At 42.7% G+C, this 15,448-nt stretch overlaps 2 protein-coding genes across 2 annotated transcripts; one reads left to right on the forward strand and one right to left on the reverse strand.

Annotated features, from left to right (window-relative positions):
* The first annotated feature begins 204 nt into the window (after positions 1-204).
* On the forward strand, positions 205-6,528 carry pgap2 (post-GPI attachment to proteins 2). Its single transcript, XM_068330414.1, has 6 exons — positions 205-1,056; positions 3,012-3,174; positions 3,301-3,550; positions 3,659-3,765; positions 4,592-4,700; positions 4,784-6,528. Exons 2-6 carry the CDS (start codon positions 3,013-3,015, stop codon positions 4,912-4,914), a joined length of 759 nt encoding a protein of 252 aa, XP_068186515.1. The 5' UTR covers positions 205-1,056; position 3,012; the 3' UTR covers positions 4,915-6,528.
* On the reverse strand, positions 6,360-14,251 carry rhogb (ras homolog family member Gb). The gene is made up of 5 exons (XM_068330415.1): positions 14,111-14,251; positions 8,173-8,302; positions 7,801-7,953; positions 7,489-7,659; positions 6,360-7,232 (listed from the first exon to the last, which is right to left on the reverse strand). The coding sequence occupies exons 3-5, from the start codon at positions 7,927-7,929 to the stop codon at positions 6,957-6,959; spliced, it is 576 nt and encodes a 191-aa protein (XP_068186516.1). The 5' UTR covers positions 7,930-7,953; positions 8,173-8,302; positions 14,111-14,251; the 3' UTR covers positions 6,360-6,956.
* Between the last annotated feature and the right edge of the window lie 1,197 nt (positions 14,252-15,448).

Genomic DNA, 15,448 nt, shown 5'->3' on the forward strand with positions numbered 1-15,448 from the left:
ACAATGATGGTAACTGTGTGGAGACGTCGCAGAAACAGAAAAGAAAAGACTTGCTGTATTCCTTCAGACACTGTAATTTAACCAAAGCACAATGGAGACAGAATCACACACCATTTTATGAAACTTTATTTTATGTGATATTTTATTAATTGTTGTGTAGTCCTGCTAACAAACAAGCAAAACAATAGACAACAGACTGACAAATGTGACATCCTTTTATTTTGAGGCACGGAACAGTAACCTGATCCCAAACACAACACTTCAGATGAAACTACACCTCCTCCATGTCCATCCTTTTTGTCTTCACAACAATTACACGGACATGGATGACCGAATGATGTAAAACGTTACAGGAAGTGATGTCATATTGTTGGCTCCGTGTTACACATGCAAATACATTTAGAATGTTCTAGACATTTACTATAGGAATGTAATAAAGACAGGGAAGAACGGCAAGAATTGCACAATTTGTGGACGAGACACTTTTTTTTGAGAAAATATTCACAGAAAGAAAAAGAATTTTATATAAATTATTATTTCATTGGTTTATTTACAGAGAAATAAACGGGAGACACAACATAACTCAGGAGTTTCTTGCGGATTCTCTTTTTTCCTGTTTCGCCAGCGTCCAGCAGGTGGCGGTAGGGCTTCTACCAGCTTGTGAACAAACGTGAACTAAAAACCCGTAAAGTAACGAAGAAGAGTCGGAAGAAGAAACAGCAACAGTAACAGCTGCGGTTGTGTTGTGTTTTTAATGTTGTTGTTTTTCCGTCAGCGGTTTTAAAGTTTACAGGACAGCTGGAGGTTTGCGTTTTTATGTTAAATTGATTTTAACAGCTTTTTAAAACGCAGCTAACGGAAAGCCCAGACGATCGATCACCTGGCTAGTTGGACCTGAGCTACCGGGATTAGCCTCGCCGCAGGGGGTCAGGTGACCGTGAGGCGGAGCCGGGCGGAGGCGCTGTGGCCGGTTGGAGACCCACCGTAATGCTGAGGGTCGGATGGGCGGTGGAGACGGGTCCGGGGATCTGAACCGACCTTACCTGACTGTTAAAGGTGAGCAGAAACCGAGCAAACAGCGGCTGAACCAACTGTTTACAACTCTTTATAGGTTTAGATCTCTGCTTGGTGACACAGAAATGACCTTTGAACTCATGTTGAAGCCAATAAAAGTCACACTTTTATTAATCACCATGAGTTGTAAATTAAATAGCAAGACTTCGACCAGGTTAGAAAAATGATTTGTATATGAAATAATCATTTTTCCATCCAAAAAAAATTCTCCATTTACAGAATTGCAAATCTTTGGCTTTCTAGCTGCTAATTTGTTGAGGTAATTGGAGAAATTTTAGAAGCTCCTGCCACAATCTGGATTGTCTGGATGGGTATTTCTTGAGTACCGTATGGTCAAGCCAACAACAGCACAGTGGGGTTTAGATCTGATGAGTGTGCTGACCCCTCCATTACAGATAAAACACCTGCTGCCTGCTTATCTATACAGTTTCTGCCCAATTTGTAGTTGCACTTTGGGTCATTGTCCTGTTGTAGCATGAAATGGGCTCCATTCAACAGGGTATGGCATGGCATTGCAAAATGGGATAGCCTTGCTGATTCAAAATCCCTTTCACCCTTAGCAACTCTTCTAACCTTACCAGAACCAAAGTGACCCCAAACCATCATGTTACCCCCACCATGCTTTACTGATTATGCCACACACTCTTCCAGCTTCATTTCAGTTGTTCGGCATCTCACAAATGTTTTTCTGTGTGATCCAAACGCCTTAAACTAAGCTTCAATTCATCCATCTACAACACTCCCCACCCCAATCTTCCTGTCAAACGTTTGTTTTCTTTTGTCCATTTTAATCTTTATCCTTTCTGGGACAGTTTTTTCTTTGCTGCTCTGCCCTGAAGGCCAGCATTCTGGATTTGCCTCTTCACTGTAGATATTGACACTGGCGTTTTGCAGGTACTAGTTAATGAAGCTGCCCTCTGAGGACCTGTGAGGCATCTGTTTCTCAGACTAGAGACTTCACTGTAATTATCCTCTCGATCAGTTGTGCAGCAGGGCCCTCCCACTTCTCTTTCTACTCTGGTTGGAGCCTCTTTTGTGCTGTTCTCTGAGGGGACTAGGACAATCCTTCAGTTTCTTGGCAGCTTCTCAAGAATAAACTGTTCAGTTTCACCTAAAAGTTCTCTTTTTTCTGGCCATTTGGAGCATTAATGGTACTCAAGCTGCAACTAGTGAGGTCAGTCTTATAATTTCTCTAACCAGCAAAAAACTGTTTTCAGCTGTGCTAACATGAGTGTTTTGTGATCATCCATTATTTTCCTAACACACTGAGCAAACACATGTTTACCATTAAAACACTGGTTGATGGTTACTGGAAATGGACTTCTATACACTGATGTAGATATTACACCAAAAAACAGACATTTGCAGCAAGAATAGTCATTCACTGCATTAGCAATGTATAGAGTGTGTTTCTGATTAGTATAAAGTTATTTTCATCGGGGGGAAAAAACCAGTGCTTCTTTTTGAAAAATTGGGAAATTTCTAAGTGACCCCAAACTTTAGAATGGTAGTCTAAAATTAAAAAAATGCTTCATTTGAATTGGATTATACCTCAGCATGGAATTAACTGACACTGATGGATTACCTAATCATTTAGGTCATTACATTATTACATTATTACATTATAAATACTACAATAACAAGCTGATCATAATCTTACCTAGTCTCACTTTTCATACCTGAAATGCTTCTCAAATTTTTAGAAGCATTGAAACTGGAGGCAACCGGTTTGACCAGTACAGGGAAGGGAACAGCAACGATATTATCAAACTAAAACCATTTGAAACCTGAACTTTGATAACTAATAAATGCATATTTTAGAATTCCTACAAGACAAAGGGGTTAAAGGGTAGAATTAACCTTGGAATTCAGAAACTGGAATTAATCTTTGCTGTGTGGAAGAGTTCATCCATGTTTTCTCTGGTGTATTTACCCAGGATGCTTCAGGGCCCATATGGCGACCGGGACCGGCCCCTCTTCCGCCTCCCCTTCACCGCCTTCATAATGGGGACGGTCCTGCTCCCTCTGACAGCCCTCATTGTCTGCGTCTTCATTTCCCTTATGTACCATTTTGAGGATGCCACCAACACACACTGTCAAGTAAGTCGTCACGCCACTCGGGAAAACGGGCGTGGAAATACGGTTCAGCGGGAGGAATAGACGGTCGATCCTTCTATCAGTTGAAGAATGAATGCAGATAAATTCTGTTTGTCTTTTTTCAACCAGGTACCAAACTACCTGCCATCCATCAGCGCCGCCATCGGTTACATTCCAGAGCGCTATATCTGGCGCACCTGCATCGGCCTGCACTCGGCGCCACGGTACATGGTGTCCGTCGCCTATTTCAACTTCTACCGCGGCCACTTCACCAGGAACCTCCTGGAGCTGCTGCTGAGCGGACTGGGTCTGGTCAGCAACCTGGCTGAAAACACGGGCCTGGTGCTGCTCACATACGTGTCGTCCAATGAAACATACAGTGAGTTCACACCCAGCTGATCCACTGGGATGAGGATCGTTTTTAAAAAAAATTTTAACTCAAAACTTTTTCAATATTTCTGTTTATTACGTGTTTTTTTTCCCGCAGATCTTCATAAATACGGTTTCATCATATTCCTCGCCAGCTCGCTGCTGCACATGCTCATTACGTGCAGACTGTGGTATGTGATCAAGAGGCACGGTGTGAGCCCAGAGGTGAGCAAAGCTTCATCTTTTAAGATTTGTTATCTGATTAACTTACGGGCAACGGTAGGACAAAATAGTGTCTGAAGTAACAAAATAACACGATCACAGTATTAATTTTATGTTTATATAAATGATGTAAGTTATTATTCAGAAATAATCGAAATTTTTAAAGTTATTATAAATTATTTGGATCAGAGTTCTTCCATACCAGCCAGGCAGCTGCCAGCGCTGCAGCTTGTTCGCCTCCAGGGGGCGCTGATAGTGAGACGTTGTTAAGAACGTCCTAAAGGCTTCTGAGGAGGTTTGATGGTGAACTTAAAGATGTTTAAGGAGTTCTAGATGAGCATATGAAGTGCAGGTTTTATTTATAGTCACCAGGTGATTTATGCTGTCCTGTAACGGAGCTTGATGTTTGTATTTGGTGATCTTTCAGGATGTGCCTCAGAGTTGTAACTCCAATTTGAGCAGGAAATGTGTGAATATGTTCTAAATGTGACTTCTGTCTAAATGTTATTTTTGGTGCTTCCCTGTTTTGGTATCAGTAGAGAGAATGTGTCACCCGGTGACGGCAGCGCTTTAACCACAACTCCTCAATCATGTGACCGCTGAGTGTACATGAAATCAGCTGATTCAGCGCCTCATCATTCATTTATATTCCCATTTATCCTGGAGAACAAAGGATTATTTAACCCCCACTTCAGGATCTCTAGATTAACTCTAGATCTTATGAACAAAACCGGAGCCTGATTCTCAGTGTGATTATAGTGCTAAAAACTACAAACCCCATGGCACAGACTTCACATTCTGGATGTTTTCTATTCTCTCTCTGCCTCAGGAAACGCGATCGTATCACTGGAAGCTGCGTATTTTCGTGTTTAACATCTCGTGTTGCCTGGCGGCCGCTTACTTCTTCCGCCGCCACAACAAGTACTGTGAAACAGGAGGTGAGTTTGAGCGTCCCGCTGGCGTTTTTCAGTTCACTCCATCATCATCCTCACTGTTCACATCCCGTCTCCCCGTCCTCCAGTCTACACCCTGTTCGCCTTCTTCGAGTACCTGGTGGTCCTCTCCAACATGGCTTTCCACCTCACGGCCTTCTGGGACTTCGGGAGTAAAGATGTGATCTTGGGCACGGTGTCTGAAGACAAACGATACTGAGCAGCCCGTTGGAACCAGAATCCACATCAGAGAGCCGGTCGTTTGGACCAGCGCCGACCAACACGAAGAGAGCACATGTATGTTTACAGGACCCCTTCAAAATAAAAGCCTTCTGTATTTATTTTGTCTTTATAGAAGTATTAGTGAAGCAGGTGTTGTGATCACCAAAGCAACTTTTATTTTTTTTGCTTTCCCAAACTGCCCACCCCCACCCACCCCACACACACACACCTATTCCTGTTAACTATCACATCACTATAATGCCATTACTTTTGTACTATTTCTGTGCGATAATTCACTTCAATCTGTCTGTTCAACAACTGCTGGATAAAATGGAAATGTCTTATTTCACTGCTACATAACTGACGATGAGCATCTGTTGATGTGAACATGTGGGGCATTCAGGAGGTCTTCTTCCTGTTTTACCTGTTCAATCCTTTTTTTATTATTTGTCAAACGATTTCATCAGAGACCGAAAGAAATGTACTTGCTTTAAACTGTAAGATAAAAAAACCCAAACACTTTAATTCTCCTTTTATATTTATTTTTTATTCAATTCTGTGTCTGACAATGTAATGTTAAATGAACACAAAAATGGGACATTGATGTTTTTATTATCGTCTCTGCTGAGGTTAGTTTTTAAATTAGGAATTTCTCATTTTCTTCAAAAATTTTGTCAACATTGTTAATAAATATCTTGACAAATGTTTGTTGTATGTTATAACTGACATGTACAGATAACGTTTTTTTTCATTAGACCCTCTTTAGACTTGAGATAATTATCGTGTTAATTCAGTAAGTCTGAACGTTCATGACATATGTTTTCACACTTTCAAAGTGTTCCAATATTAAATTATTGTTATTTTATGGTTGTTCTTTCTTTAAAAAAATGCTGTTGTAATTTGGTTTTGAGTTTTGCTGGCTGCCTCGTGAGATTTTCGGATTTTTTGAAGCCAGGTAGCGAAAAACAAAATTGATCCTCCTGGGTTCTGCCAGCCCCTGGCCACCAAACCCAATCAGAACTCATCCTCCCGTTTCTAATCTGAGTCATCCTCTTACTCATCTGAACTGGACTCACATGTTCGCTGCTCATCGCTGACGTCCCGATCGGCTGCTTGGACAGCAGACGTTTTCCTCATTCCAGTGGACTTGGTGGAGAACAACAACGTCTGGGCGTTGAACCAGGACCCGGCTGAGCCTGGAGAATCTGCAGGAGACGAGGGACAGGAACGGGAAGCAGCTCCGGCCTCTGAGACGCTCCAGAGGAAAAGGCGACATCCTGAAACACCGACTTCACAAAGCGGAGCTGCAGCAACTCCTTCTTTCAGCGTCAGCCTGTTTCTTTAGAGAGAGAATCTGTTGGTCGTTACCGACGTTGGGTCAGCGCCTCAGATAGAAACAGACGGGTCGATGATTGTAGTTAAAGACATTTCAAAAACATACAGTTCAATCTCATTCAATTTATTTCAATTCACAACCACCAAAAGGATGAGTGGAAATCTACAATCACTGATGTTTGATCCTCAAATCTGTCCCATCTGTTTCCACAAGTAAATGATTTAACGTCGTTTCTTGTTCTGAGGTTTCTGAAAAGTTTGAAATTTTACTTCTATTTTTAAAAAAAACAAAGATTATGCACCTTGATCGAAACAAAAAAAAAAAAAAAGCCCCGGTTCAGGCTGTTATGTCACAGCGAATCATTCAGATCTCAACCTGTCATCATTTTGCACATTTACCCCCCCAGTGATAAAACATTCCAGTCATGATGCATTCAAACAGCCCACGAAAGTCAAAACATTTCATTAAAACGTTACCAGACATGAAGCCACACATTTAAAACACTTCATTTGATATTCATTAGTACGTTTAGCATTATAAATGCAAGACAACAGATCAGTTTCTGGTGAGCCTCACTTCCATCATTCCTTCTCTGAGCCCAAATCCATCTTTTCTAATTCTGATAAAATCCTAACCAAACACGTAAAAACCTCCTGCAGTCTCTCCGGCGATTCCGACGCCGGCCGGCGTTCGAGGCTCGACACCTACAGCAAAACGCAGTGCCTCTTGCCGACGGTGGGCTGCGGGTCCAGGAAGGCCCTCACGGCTTCCGTGAACACGTCCTTGATGCCGTCTTGGTTGAGGGCCGAACACTCCAGGTAGCGTAGGGCGTGGATCTGGCGGGCGAGGGCGGTGCCCTGATGGTGGGTGACGGGCGTCTGGTTCTGCTCTTTCAGCTTCCTCTGAGTTTCAACGTCGTTCCGAAGGTCACTCTTCGTGCCGACCAGGAGGATGGGAACGCCGGGACAATGGTGCGACACCTGATCACGTAAAACCGGAAATAAAACTAAGATTGATAAACTAGAAACTTCCATGAAAAACTGTTGATTTGCTCTTTCCTTAACTTTTTTATATTTTTACATTAATCCGCAAAAAAGTCGGGTAAAAGTGATTTAAAATCCCTAAAGTATAAAACACTCATTCATGGTATGTTTCTTTTTCCCCACAAAAAAAACATACCATGAATGCTCCATTAATGTGTGACTGTGAACTGCGAGGCAGAATTTGACCTCTGACCTCTGGATGCCATTTGTGTTTGACGTTCTCATAGGAGGCGGGACTGGAGATGGAGAAGCAGATGATGAAGACGTGGGTCTGCGGGTAGGACAGCGTCCTCAGCCGGTCGTACTCCTCCTGCCCCGCCGTGTCCCACAGGTTGAGACTGACGGTCCTGCTGTCCACCGTCACCTGAACGCACCACAGACACACACAGAAAATGTCAGCAATCCTTCATGTATATTAATAGGAAATACTCACACACACACACACACACACACACACACACACACACACACACACACACACACACACACACACACACACACACACCTGGCTGCTGTAGTTGTCGAACACGGTGGGGATGTACTCTTTAGGAAAGGCTCCAGTGGTGTAGGAGATGAGGAGGCAGGTCTTCCCCACGGCGCCGTCTCCTACAACCACACACTTTATACTCTGCATGATGACCTCTGACCCCTCGGCAACCTGCCACAAACAACGAAGCAGAAGAGAAGCATTTTTACCTTTTTTTTTAATCAAATTTCTCAGGAAATAATAACGTTAAAAATCCTATATATTTGTGGCGTTGCTGCGGATCTAGATAATAATCCTGAATAGGTATCTGCAGAGGGTGATGTCATTTAGCCGCTACATGCTAACGGGGGTAAAAAGAACAAAACGGCCAGTTGAGAGAATGATGTTTACGTTGGATTTGTATCATCCACAGGACGGTTTGAGTTTGTCTTCGGCGATTGGTTCCCTCGTCTTCCTCGACTCTTGGCTTTCCTTCAGCTAACACAGTTTGTTCACAAACATGTGACGTCCCATCGTCTGCCTGCAGAGGTGGGAGAGGAGGGTGGGGGGGGAGACAAGAGGGGGAGGAGGGAGGGTTTGTCTTCCGTCAGTATTTGTGTTTATGGAAATGAAGGCTGCAGAAGGAAACGGTCTCCAAACAAAACAGAGATGTTATCCAGCACACGGCGACTCGGATGCCAGCGCGAGTCACACTCAGACAATTACTGCAGAAACCCCAAATGCTCCTCCAGCAGCGCCTGAAAGGAACACGTCCACCACAGAAAAACTACTTGTTAGATTTCTGTCTCTGTCCTTCATCTGTCTCCAGCTTTATGAAGTTCATCAGACACATCAGTGATGATGATGATGTCAACATGAGGTTTGGCTCAGCGTTGCCATGACCGCATTGGAGACCAGCGCCGTCACACGTCGGCCAAAACTGTGACCAAACCGTAAGGATATGTTGCTTTTCCACTGTGTTCACAAAAAAAAAAAGAAACCACGCAGCCAAATATCAAGTCGTAAAGACGAGAAACAACATGTTTGGATCAGCAGCGCCTAGTTTGTGTAAATTGTGTTAGTTTAAGTTAGATTTGTGTAGACTTCACATCCCAGATCATCTTTGGAGGGTCGATGTCGAGCTGCTAAACCTCAGGAACTGAAGTCCAAAGTCCTGCTCTAGTCTTCTGTCTCACATTTGAGTGATCCAGATTCACGTTACAACGACCCGAGTCATTTCTGAATCACTGCGCTCCAATCCACACGAGTCATTCAGGACCTCATGATGGGCTAGGACTCTTGGGTAATTTGTGCACGAGTCAGACGTGACCTAAACTCAATTAGGACCCGGACGAATCAGAACCAGCACCCTAGCGGGTCTTAGTTGGGTCGGGCCCAACTCTCCCAGGTCCAGCTCGAGTCTTGCACTCGGATTTTTCCTTTGGGTTAACTAACTTCTACTAGCTGTCAGGTTGTTGGTGTTACTACTTCTACCGCCGACTTGCAGGAGTAACCGATGCGCACAAAAGAACAATAAATCACAAAGATTGCACCCAAGTTACCCAAATATTCCCCAAATCATGAAAGCCCCTCCCCTGACATGGCGTAAATCCTCCAGGTCTTTTTCTGAGTCACAGCGCTCTGACTCAGATGAATTCCGAGGCAGAGCGACCCAATCGTGTCGTAATCCCTGAGGTCATGTTTGAGTCTGAGCTGCAGCACCTCTGGAAACCACAGAAGAAGAAATGTTTTCATGCGTCTTTGAGTTTCAGATTTTCAGCAGGAATGATTTCGGCGTGAAAAATGGGAACATGACTCGGCCGCTTTGTGCTGAACGACTGTCGTGTTGCTCCAGATGTCTGGATAGAGAACACGGTTCAGCCCAGACTCTGGGGATCCTGACCCCACCCTCGGCGCTCTCTGGGCGGCGGTCTGCTGATCTCACTCCCGCTGGAAGCCTTAACCTCTAATCCCTGTTGTTCTGTTCCTCCTGCCGATTGTTCTGTCGATTCTTTAAGATGTGAGAACAAATGTGACCTCTGACCTTTTACACAGATGGAAAAACTGCTCAGACCTAACTAAAGTATAAAGTTGGTGTTACTGAGGACACGCTGCAAGAGTTTCTGCCAGATTTTACCCATTATTCCCAGTCTCCACCAGCGCTTGAAGGTCAGAACGGACAGTTTTCACAAAAATCTGTTAATTTAAGGAGAAAAAAAGTCGACTCAGCTTCAATTGCAGTCAATCAAACATCTCTGATGGGTGGGGCACAGGAAATAGCATCAGAGGTCAACAGGAAGTAGCATGAGCTACTGTGTGTGTGTGTGTGTGTACGCAGATACCTTACAGACACACTGAAGAAAGAAACGTTTCAGGTGTCGTAACGGTTCCCTTCCGCACTTTTAGAAATTCTATAGTTTGACAAAAAGGAAGTTTCCAGTAGAAAAACTGTCGCTGTGGTTTCATGTTGAAATAAAAGCGTCAAACTGAGGAACTCCACGGCGTCCGCTTGCAGTGAAGCGTGAAACAAGTAAAACAGTGTGTAACCCGGGCCGGCCGTCTGATGTGCATTAGCACATGTATGTTCTATAACAGTTTGCTTCCTTCAATCTGCTTAGTTGCAGTTTTTATGTTTATTTTCACTTTGACTTTCATTTCAGTTTTCTCTCATTTGGGGGTGTGGCCTATCCAGGTGAGCAGAAGTGACCTTTTTTGTCCCGCAGTGGAAGAACAAATTTTCTTATTATGAAACTACAAACAGGAGCTGACAAGATCGATCCAATCACATCCCGTCAGCCTCCAACATCCACCAGACTGTATAGGAGGAAACCTAAAACTGTAAATAACCCAACCAAACAAGCGAATGCAGGTCGCACCGCCCAACGAAACCAGCAACATGGACATCTAAAGAAGAACGTTGTGCCGACAGGCTGAGAGAGGAAGAAAGAAGAAAACAGGCTGAGAGAAAAAGAGGAAGAAGAATCAAGATCAGTAACCTGCAGCAAACCGAAAAGAATTGAAACACGCATTCGTTGTGTAAACGGTGCTTTCCTGTGTGTGTGTGTGTGTGTGTGTGTGTGTGTATGTGTGTGTGTGTTTGAAATGTGAAGCTGAAACAAACCCATTTTCTTCTTTATTTTAGTGACAGTTCATCACAATCAAAAAAAGTAAAGGTTTGTTTTTTTGGGTGAAATCCTTGAAAGCTTAAGCAATGAAGCTAACTACAAATCCCAGAAAGCAATGCGGTTAGAAACGTCCAGCCCAAGGGCTTAAAATTCTCTCAGTCTTCAGCCGAAGGTGAAATGAAGTTGGAATTTGCACTTTTGTTGATGACACTGTGATATTTAGACCAGTTCAGCAGAGAATGGTGAAGTTAGGATTAAAAAATAAACAAATAAAAGTTTGCAACATTTAAGAGTTAAACTGGTTAAATGGCGGTGTAATGAGTTGGTGTGAAATGGGCCTCCTGGAAAGGCTCGGCCATTCACAAACAAGGAGTTTGTGAATGTCCTGAGTTTCACCACTTCATGAAACACGCGATTGTACAAAGGATGTTACTTCACACCGAATGTAGAACCGTTGCAAACGGTTACGCTGTCTTTTATTTACACAACTTTAATGTGTAGAAAAGTTTAACAAGGAGGTTGCGCTTCCATCAAAACTGCTCCACACATTTCCACGCAACTTGGTGGAGATATGAAGTCTAGTGAGTGTATTGTGGTTTATCGTGATTTGGGAAGTCAAAGAAATGCAGCTTAGTGGGAAAAGGGAAGTTGGGTCGCAATAAAGATGAAGGGTGCGTCATCTATTGTTTTCAGATTCATGAACCTGGAGAAGTTTGATATGAGCCAATCAGACGGCAGAGAGGATTCTTACTGTACATAGAATATTATCTCTAGAAGAAGACCGACATGAGTCCAGAGGAGAGAGACAATCAGCCGTCTCCTTCACAGTTTCTCTGGTCACGTCTCTCAGCATTTCAGGAACAAACCTTTTTGGTTTCGTCTAGTCAGCTGTGTTGTTTCTCTGCATTCTTATGTAATTTGCTGGTTTAGGAAAATTCTCCTGACCCACAGAGGAACCGAGTCACACTGCAGCCGAAACAGCGGTGGGAAAATCTCTCAGTCTGGAAATTTACAGATTACATATGTACATTTAGCTTTTTTTTTTTCACCCAGTACTCATAGTCAAAACAAGTAACGAGGACAAACAAGGGACACATGTAGAATTTTAAACAGGAGGTGGACTGGCTTTTCCTTTACAGCCCCTGGTAACAGAACATTTCAATCTTGATAAGATATTTCTTTTACTGACAGGCATTAAAATCCAGAATAAAACATGAGATTATCAACTAATCTCTAGACAAAACACCAGAACCTCACCAGTCTCCACACTGGTAAGATATTTAAAGATAATAACTCATTTGATTGGGTTAAAACTGATCAATATTGTAGAGAAACATTATATAATACCGAACCAAACTGAGATCAGACACCACAGAACACTAGACCAGACCTAGACTGAGAGACCCGAGCTGGACTGAAACAATCAGCAGAGCTAAAAGGCTCAAACACACCAGAGAACGTGTCCAAACCCGGGTTAATCCCCTGGAGAACGTTACCTATATGAATGTACCATCATGAATTTGCATTAACTGGTCTGACAGAATGATTTGCCACCTCGGCGCTGCCTCAGCGACCTGACATATCTCACCCTCTGACTTCCTGTTTCATTCTGGGAAGTCCAACAGTACTGATGTTTCTGATTCACATCTGAACGTGTGCCACCGCTGATACTCTGTGTGATGTCATCCGTTAGTCAATGGACATGTTTCTTCTTGTCAACATGTTTGCACAGCACATTCACAGAATCTACATGACTATTATGGGCTGTCTCAACAAAAGCTACCATTTATCAGCTGTTTGCAACAATCATGGTCAAAGAAGACCATCTTAAATAGATCAGTACAACAGGTTTCAAGTTTTTTTCCCCTGGACCCAACACAAAATACTTATTTTACAGACTCCTGTCCGCACATATTTGTAAATTAGATCCAACTTTTATGGCGTTACATCTGCAGTAGAATCCCAAAGCTATTTCTGTTCAAACCTAGCTCCATCAGAGCTCTAGACCTTCACCACTGCCAACCATGAAGACCCATTAAAGAGGCTCCAGTAGCTCAGAACCATCTAGATGAGACCTAGAAGGTCTGAGATGCTGTTCTGTGGAGCCATGAAACCAAACGGGAGATTCTATGTCCTCTGGATTAACAGGATGTGTGGAGGAAGAAGAATAAAGCTAATACTGATTAACCCTCCTCTCTTCATGACATATTGTGGGGGCTCCGTGATGAACTGGGGCTGCTTTACTTCCTAGTTCACTGGAAACCTGCAGCCTGTAGAGGGTCAGATGGATTCCATCAAGGAGCAGGGAATCCAAGAAGAAAATATCATCTGTGAGCAACATGAAGCTCGGATGTCACTGGACATTCCAGAAAGACAGAGATCCCATGCAGACCCCAGAGTCCACCAAGACCTTGTTCCAGGAGAAGTCCTGGATCACTCCAGAGGCCTGACATTCCTGACTCGGATCCACAGAAAATGCAGGAATATTCCAGAACTTTTGCCTATGAGGAATGGGATAAGATTCCCCAGGAAGTAGAAGCTGGAGTCTGCATCTGCATCAGGTTAGCAGCTAAAGAGTCTCTAAGAAGACCTGGAAGCACTAGTCATCATGGACTGGATCATCAGAGACTTGGTGGAGTCAGTGTAAATAGACTTTTGTCTCATATGACATATTGATCTATTTTAACTGATGTGATTATTGCAAACAAATGAAGAATTCTAGAATTAATACTAGCCAATAAACCTAAGCAGTCAGTGGGGTTTGAATTATTTGCTTGATAGTAATGATCTCACCATGTCAGTAGTCCAGATGTCATTTCCCTGCATCGAATCTTACTTTTTAAAACTCCAAGTCCTCTTTCTTGGTTAACAGTTTTAGAACTTTTGTTACAGTAAAGGAAAGTACTTTATTATTACCAAAATGTTACACACACCGTTTTCCCACATGATTCTGTGGTTTCCGTGACGTAAATTTTTTATAAAACTTAAAGTAGAAGTGAGTGACAGAACTCCTCACACACACTGGGAGTGGTCCACTTCATCTCCAGTTTCCTGCAGCAGCGTCAATAAACAAACCAGCAGGTTATTGATCAGCTGGAGATCGGATCCATCAGCCGACAGTAAATTAAAGCCGAGATCAATAATGTGCTAAAAGTCTGGACGGACACGGGAAACACACCGGTGAGAGTCCGTAGACTTCAGCGGGGTGAAGAGCCAACACTCACCGGTCATCAGTCCTCCTCGCCGGGCACGCAGCTCCGCTTAGACCCGCTTCTCCTGTGGGTGTGCGAGAGGGACAGCGGATCTGTTCGTCAGCGTGAGGCGGGCGGGCGGAGCTAATGAAGGCGACGAAGGCAGAGGGGGGACAGGAAGTGGAGGGGCAAGTTTGAGGAAGTTTGTTCCAAGCTTTTGTGTTTGGTCAGTCCACAGTTGAGAAATACGATTCCAATTTAAGGAACCAATCAGTAAGCAGCAGGTAAAACAATTCCAAGCCCCGTCCACACAGATTGATGAACATGTAGAAATAATTTGTCTGATGTAAATCTGCAGCGCTGGAAGCAGGTGGGCTAAAAGGCAGGGCCAAAACGAAATGGTTCATTTATGTTGAGGTTAAACTTCATAGACATACAACGTCCCTTCTTGTTTATTTCATTGTATTTGCATAATAATAATTATTATTACAACTGTAGTCCAGCTTCTCTGCTTTGCTGGGCTGCTTGATAAGGCCCACATGTGAAGCTAGTGCCAATAGCATAACTGAACATAGTGAATGGAAATAAAGGGGTAACTGTTAGCCTCCTAACAGTCAAAGGTTTTTAAAAAAAATACAGCTTCAGTGTCACAAATTATTATCTTATCATTTCAGTGTCAGATATTAAGAGAGTTGTTGATTCGTTTTTGTAAAAATTTTATTGATTTCAATGAACTTTATTTGCCATGTTTGATCACTAAATGTGACGGAATGTTTCGCGGAAGTTTGAGCTGCACTTCCTACTTACGGCCACAAGGCGGAGCCATCACACTGCTGCTAATGCCGCCTTCCTGGTATGTCGGAAATTCGTATATTAGAAATGTGAGTAAAGAGTTTGATGTTCGGATGTTTCTATCTGATACAGTAATGAGTCTGTAAAATATTTTGTCATCTCAAAAAGACACGGAGCTTCTTTGAAAATATGTAATAACGTATTAAATACTAAATAAAGTAATACTGAATACTAAATTGAAAATTATTCATTCTCTGATTTTAAGCAAAGTTAGGATAATTACTGTCACATATCACACAGTATTTTTAGTTTTTATTTGGCTTCTCATTGATTTGGATTGTATAGCCATTTTTATAATAAGGTGTTTTCTGGATCATTGGAAATATATTTACGGTATTTAGCTTTAAAAAGCAAAGCCATTTTATTTTCTTATTACCTTCATGTACAGGACATGCAGAGAATTGAGATTTTGTTCCTCTCTCATACACGGTGTAGATAACAAAAAGAAAAGGAAGTAGAAAAGAATAAAAAACATCAAGAGCATATCAAGTCAACATACGTGTGTAAATAGTTTAACGT

Source organism: Antennarius striatus, chromosome 13 (assembly GCF_040054535.1).
Source record: "Antennarius striatus isolate MH-2024 chromosome 13, ASM4005453v1, whole genome shotgun sequence".
Lineage (NCBI taxonomy): Eukaryota > Metazoa > Chordata > Actinopteri > Lophiiformes > Antennariidae > Antennarius > Antennarius striatus.

What these genes read in the sequence shown, in the direction of transcription:
- pgap2 (XM_068330414.1), top strand. Translation starts at nt 3,013, where the DNA reads ATGCTTCAGGGCCCATATGGCGACCGGGACCGGCCCCTCTTCCGCCTC. An exon ending in GTCGTCCAATGAAACATACA is followed by an intron (nt 3,551 to 3,658) that starts GTGAGTTCACAC and finishes TTTTTCCCGCAG; the next exon opens with ATCTTCATAAATACGGTTTC. An exon ending in CAAGTACTGTGAAACAGGAG is followed by an intron (nt 4,701 to 4,783) that starts GTGAGTTTGAGC and finishes CCCGTCCTCCAG; the next exon opens with TCTACACCCTGTTCGCCTTC.
- rhogb (XM_068330415.1), bottom strand. Translation starts at nt 7,929, where the DNA reads ATGCAGAGTATAAAGTGTGTGGTTGTAGGAGACGGCGCCGTGGGGAAG. An exon ending in TCGACAACTACAGCAGCCAG is followed by an intron (nt 7,660 to 7,800) that starts GTGTGTGTGTGT and finishes TGGTGCGTTCAG; the next exon opens with GTGACGGTGGACAGCAGGAC. An exon ending in AACACAAATGGCATCCAGAG is followed by an intron (nt 7,233 to 7,488) that starts GTCAGAGGTCAA and finishes TTACGTGATCAG; the next exon opens with GTGTCGCACCATTGTCCCGG.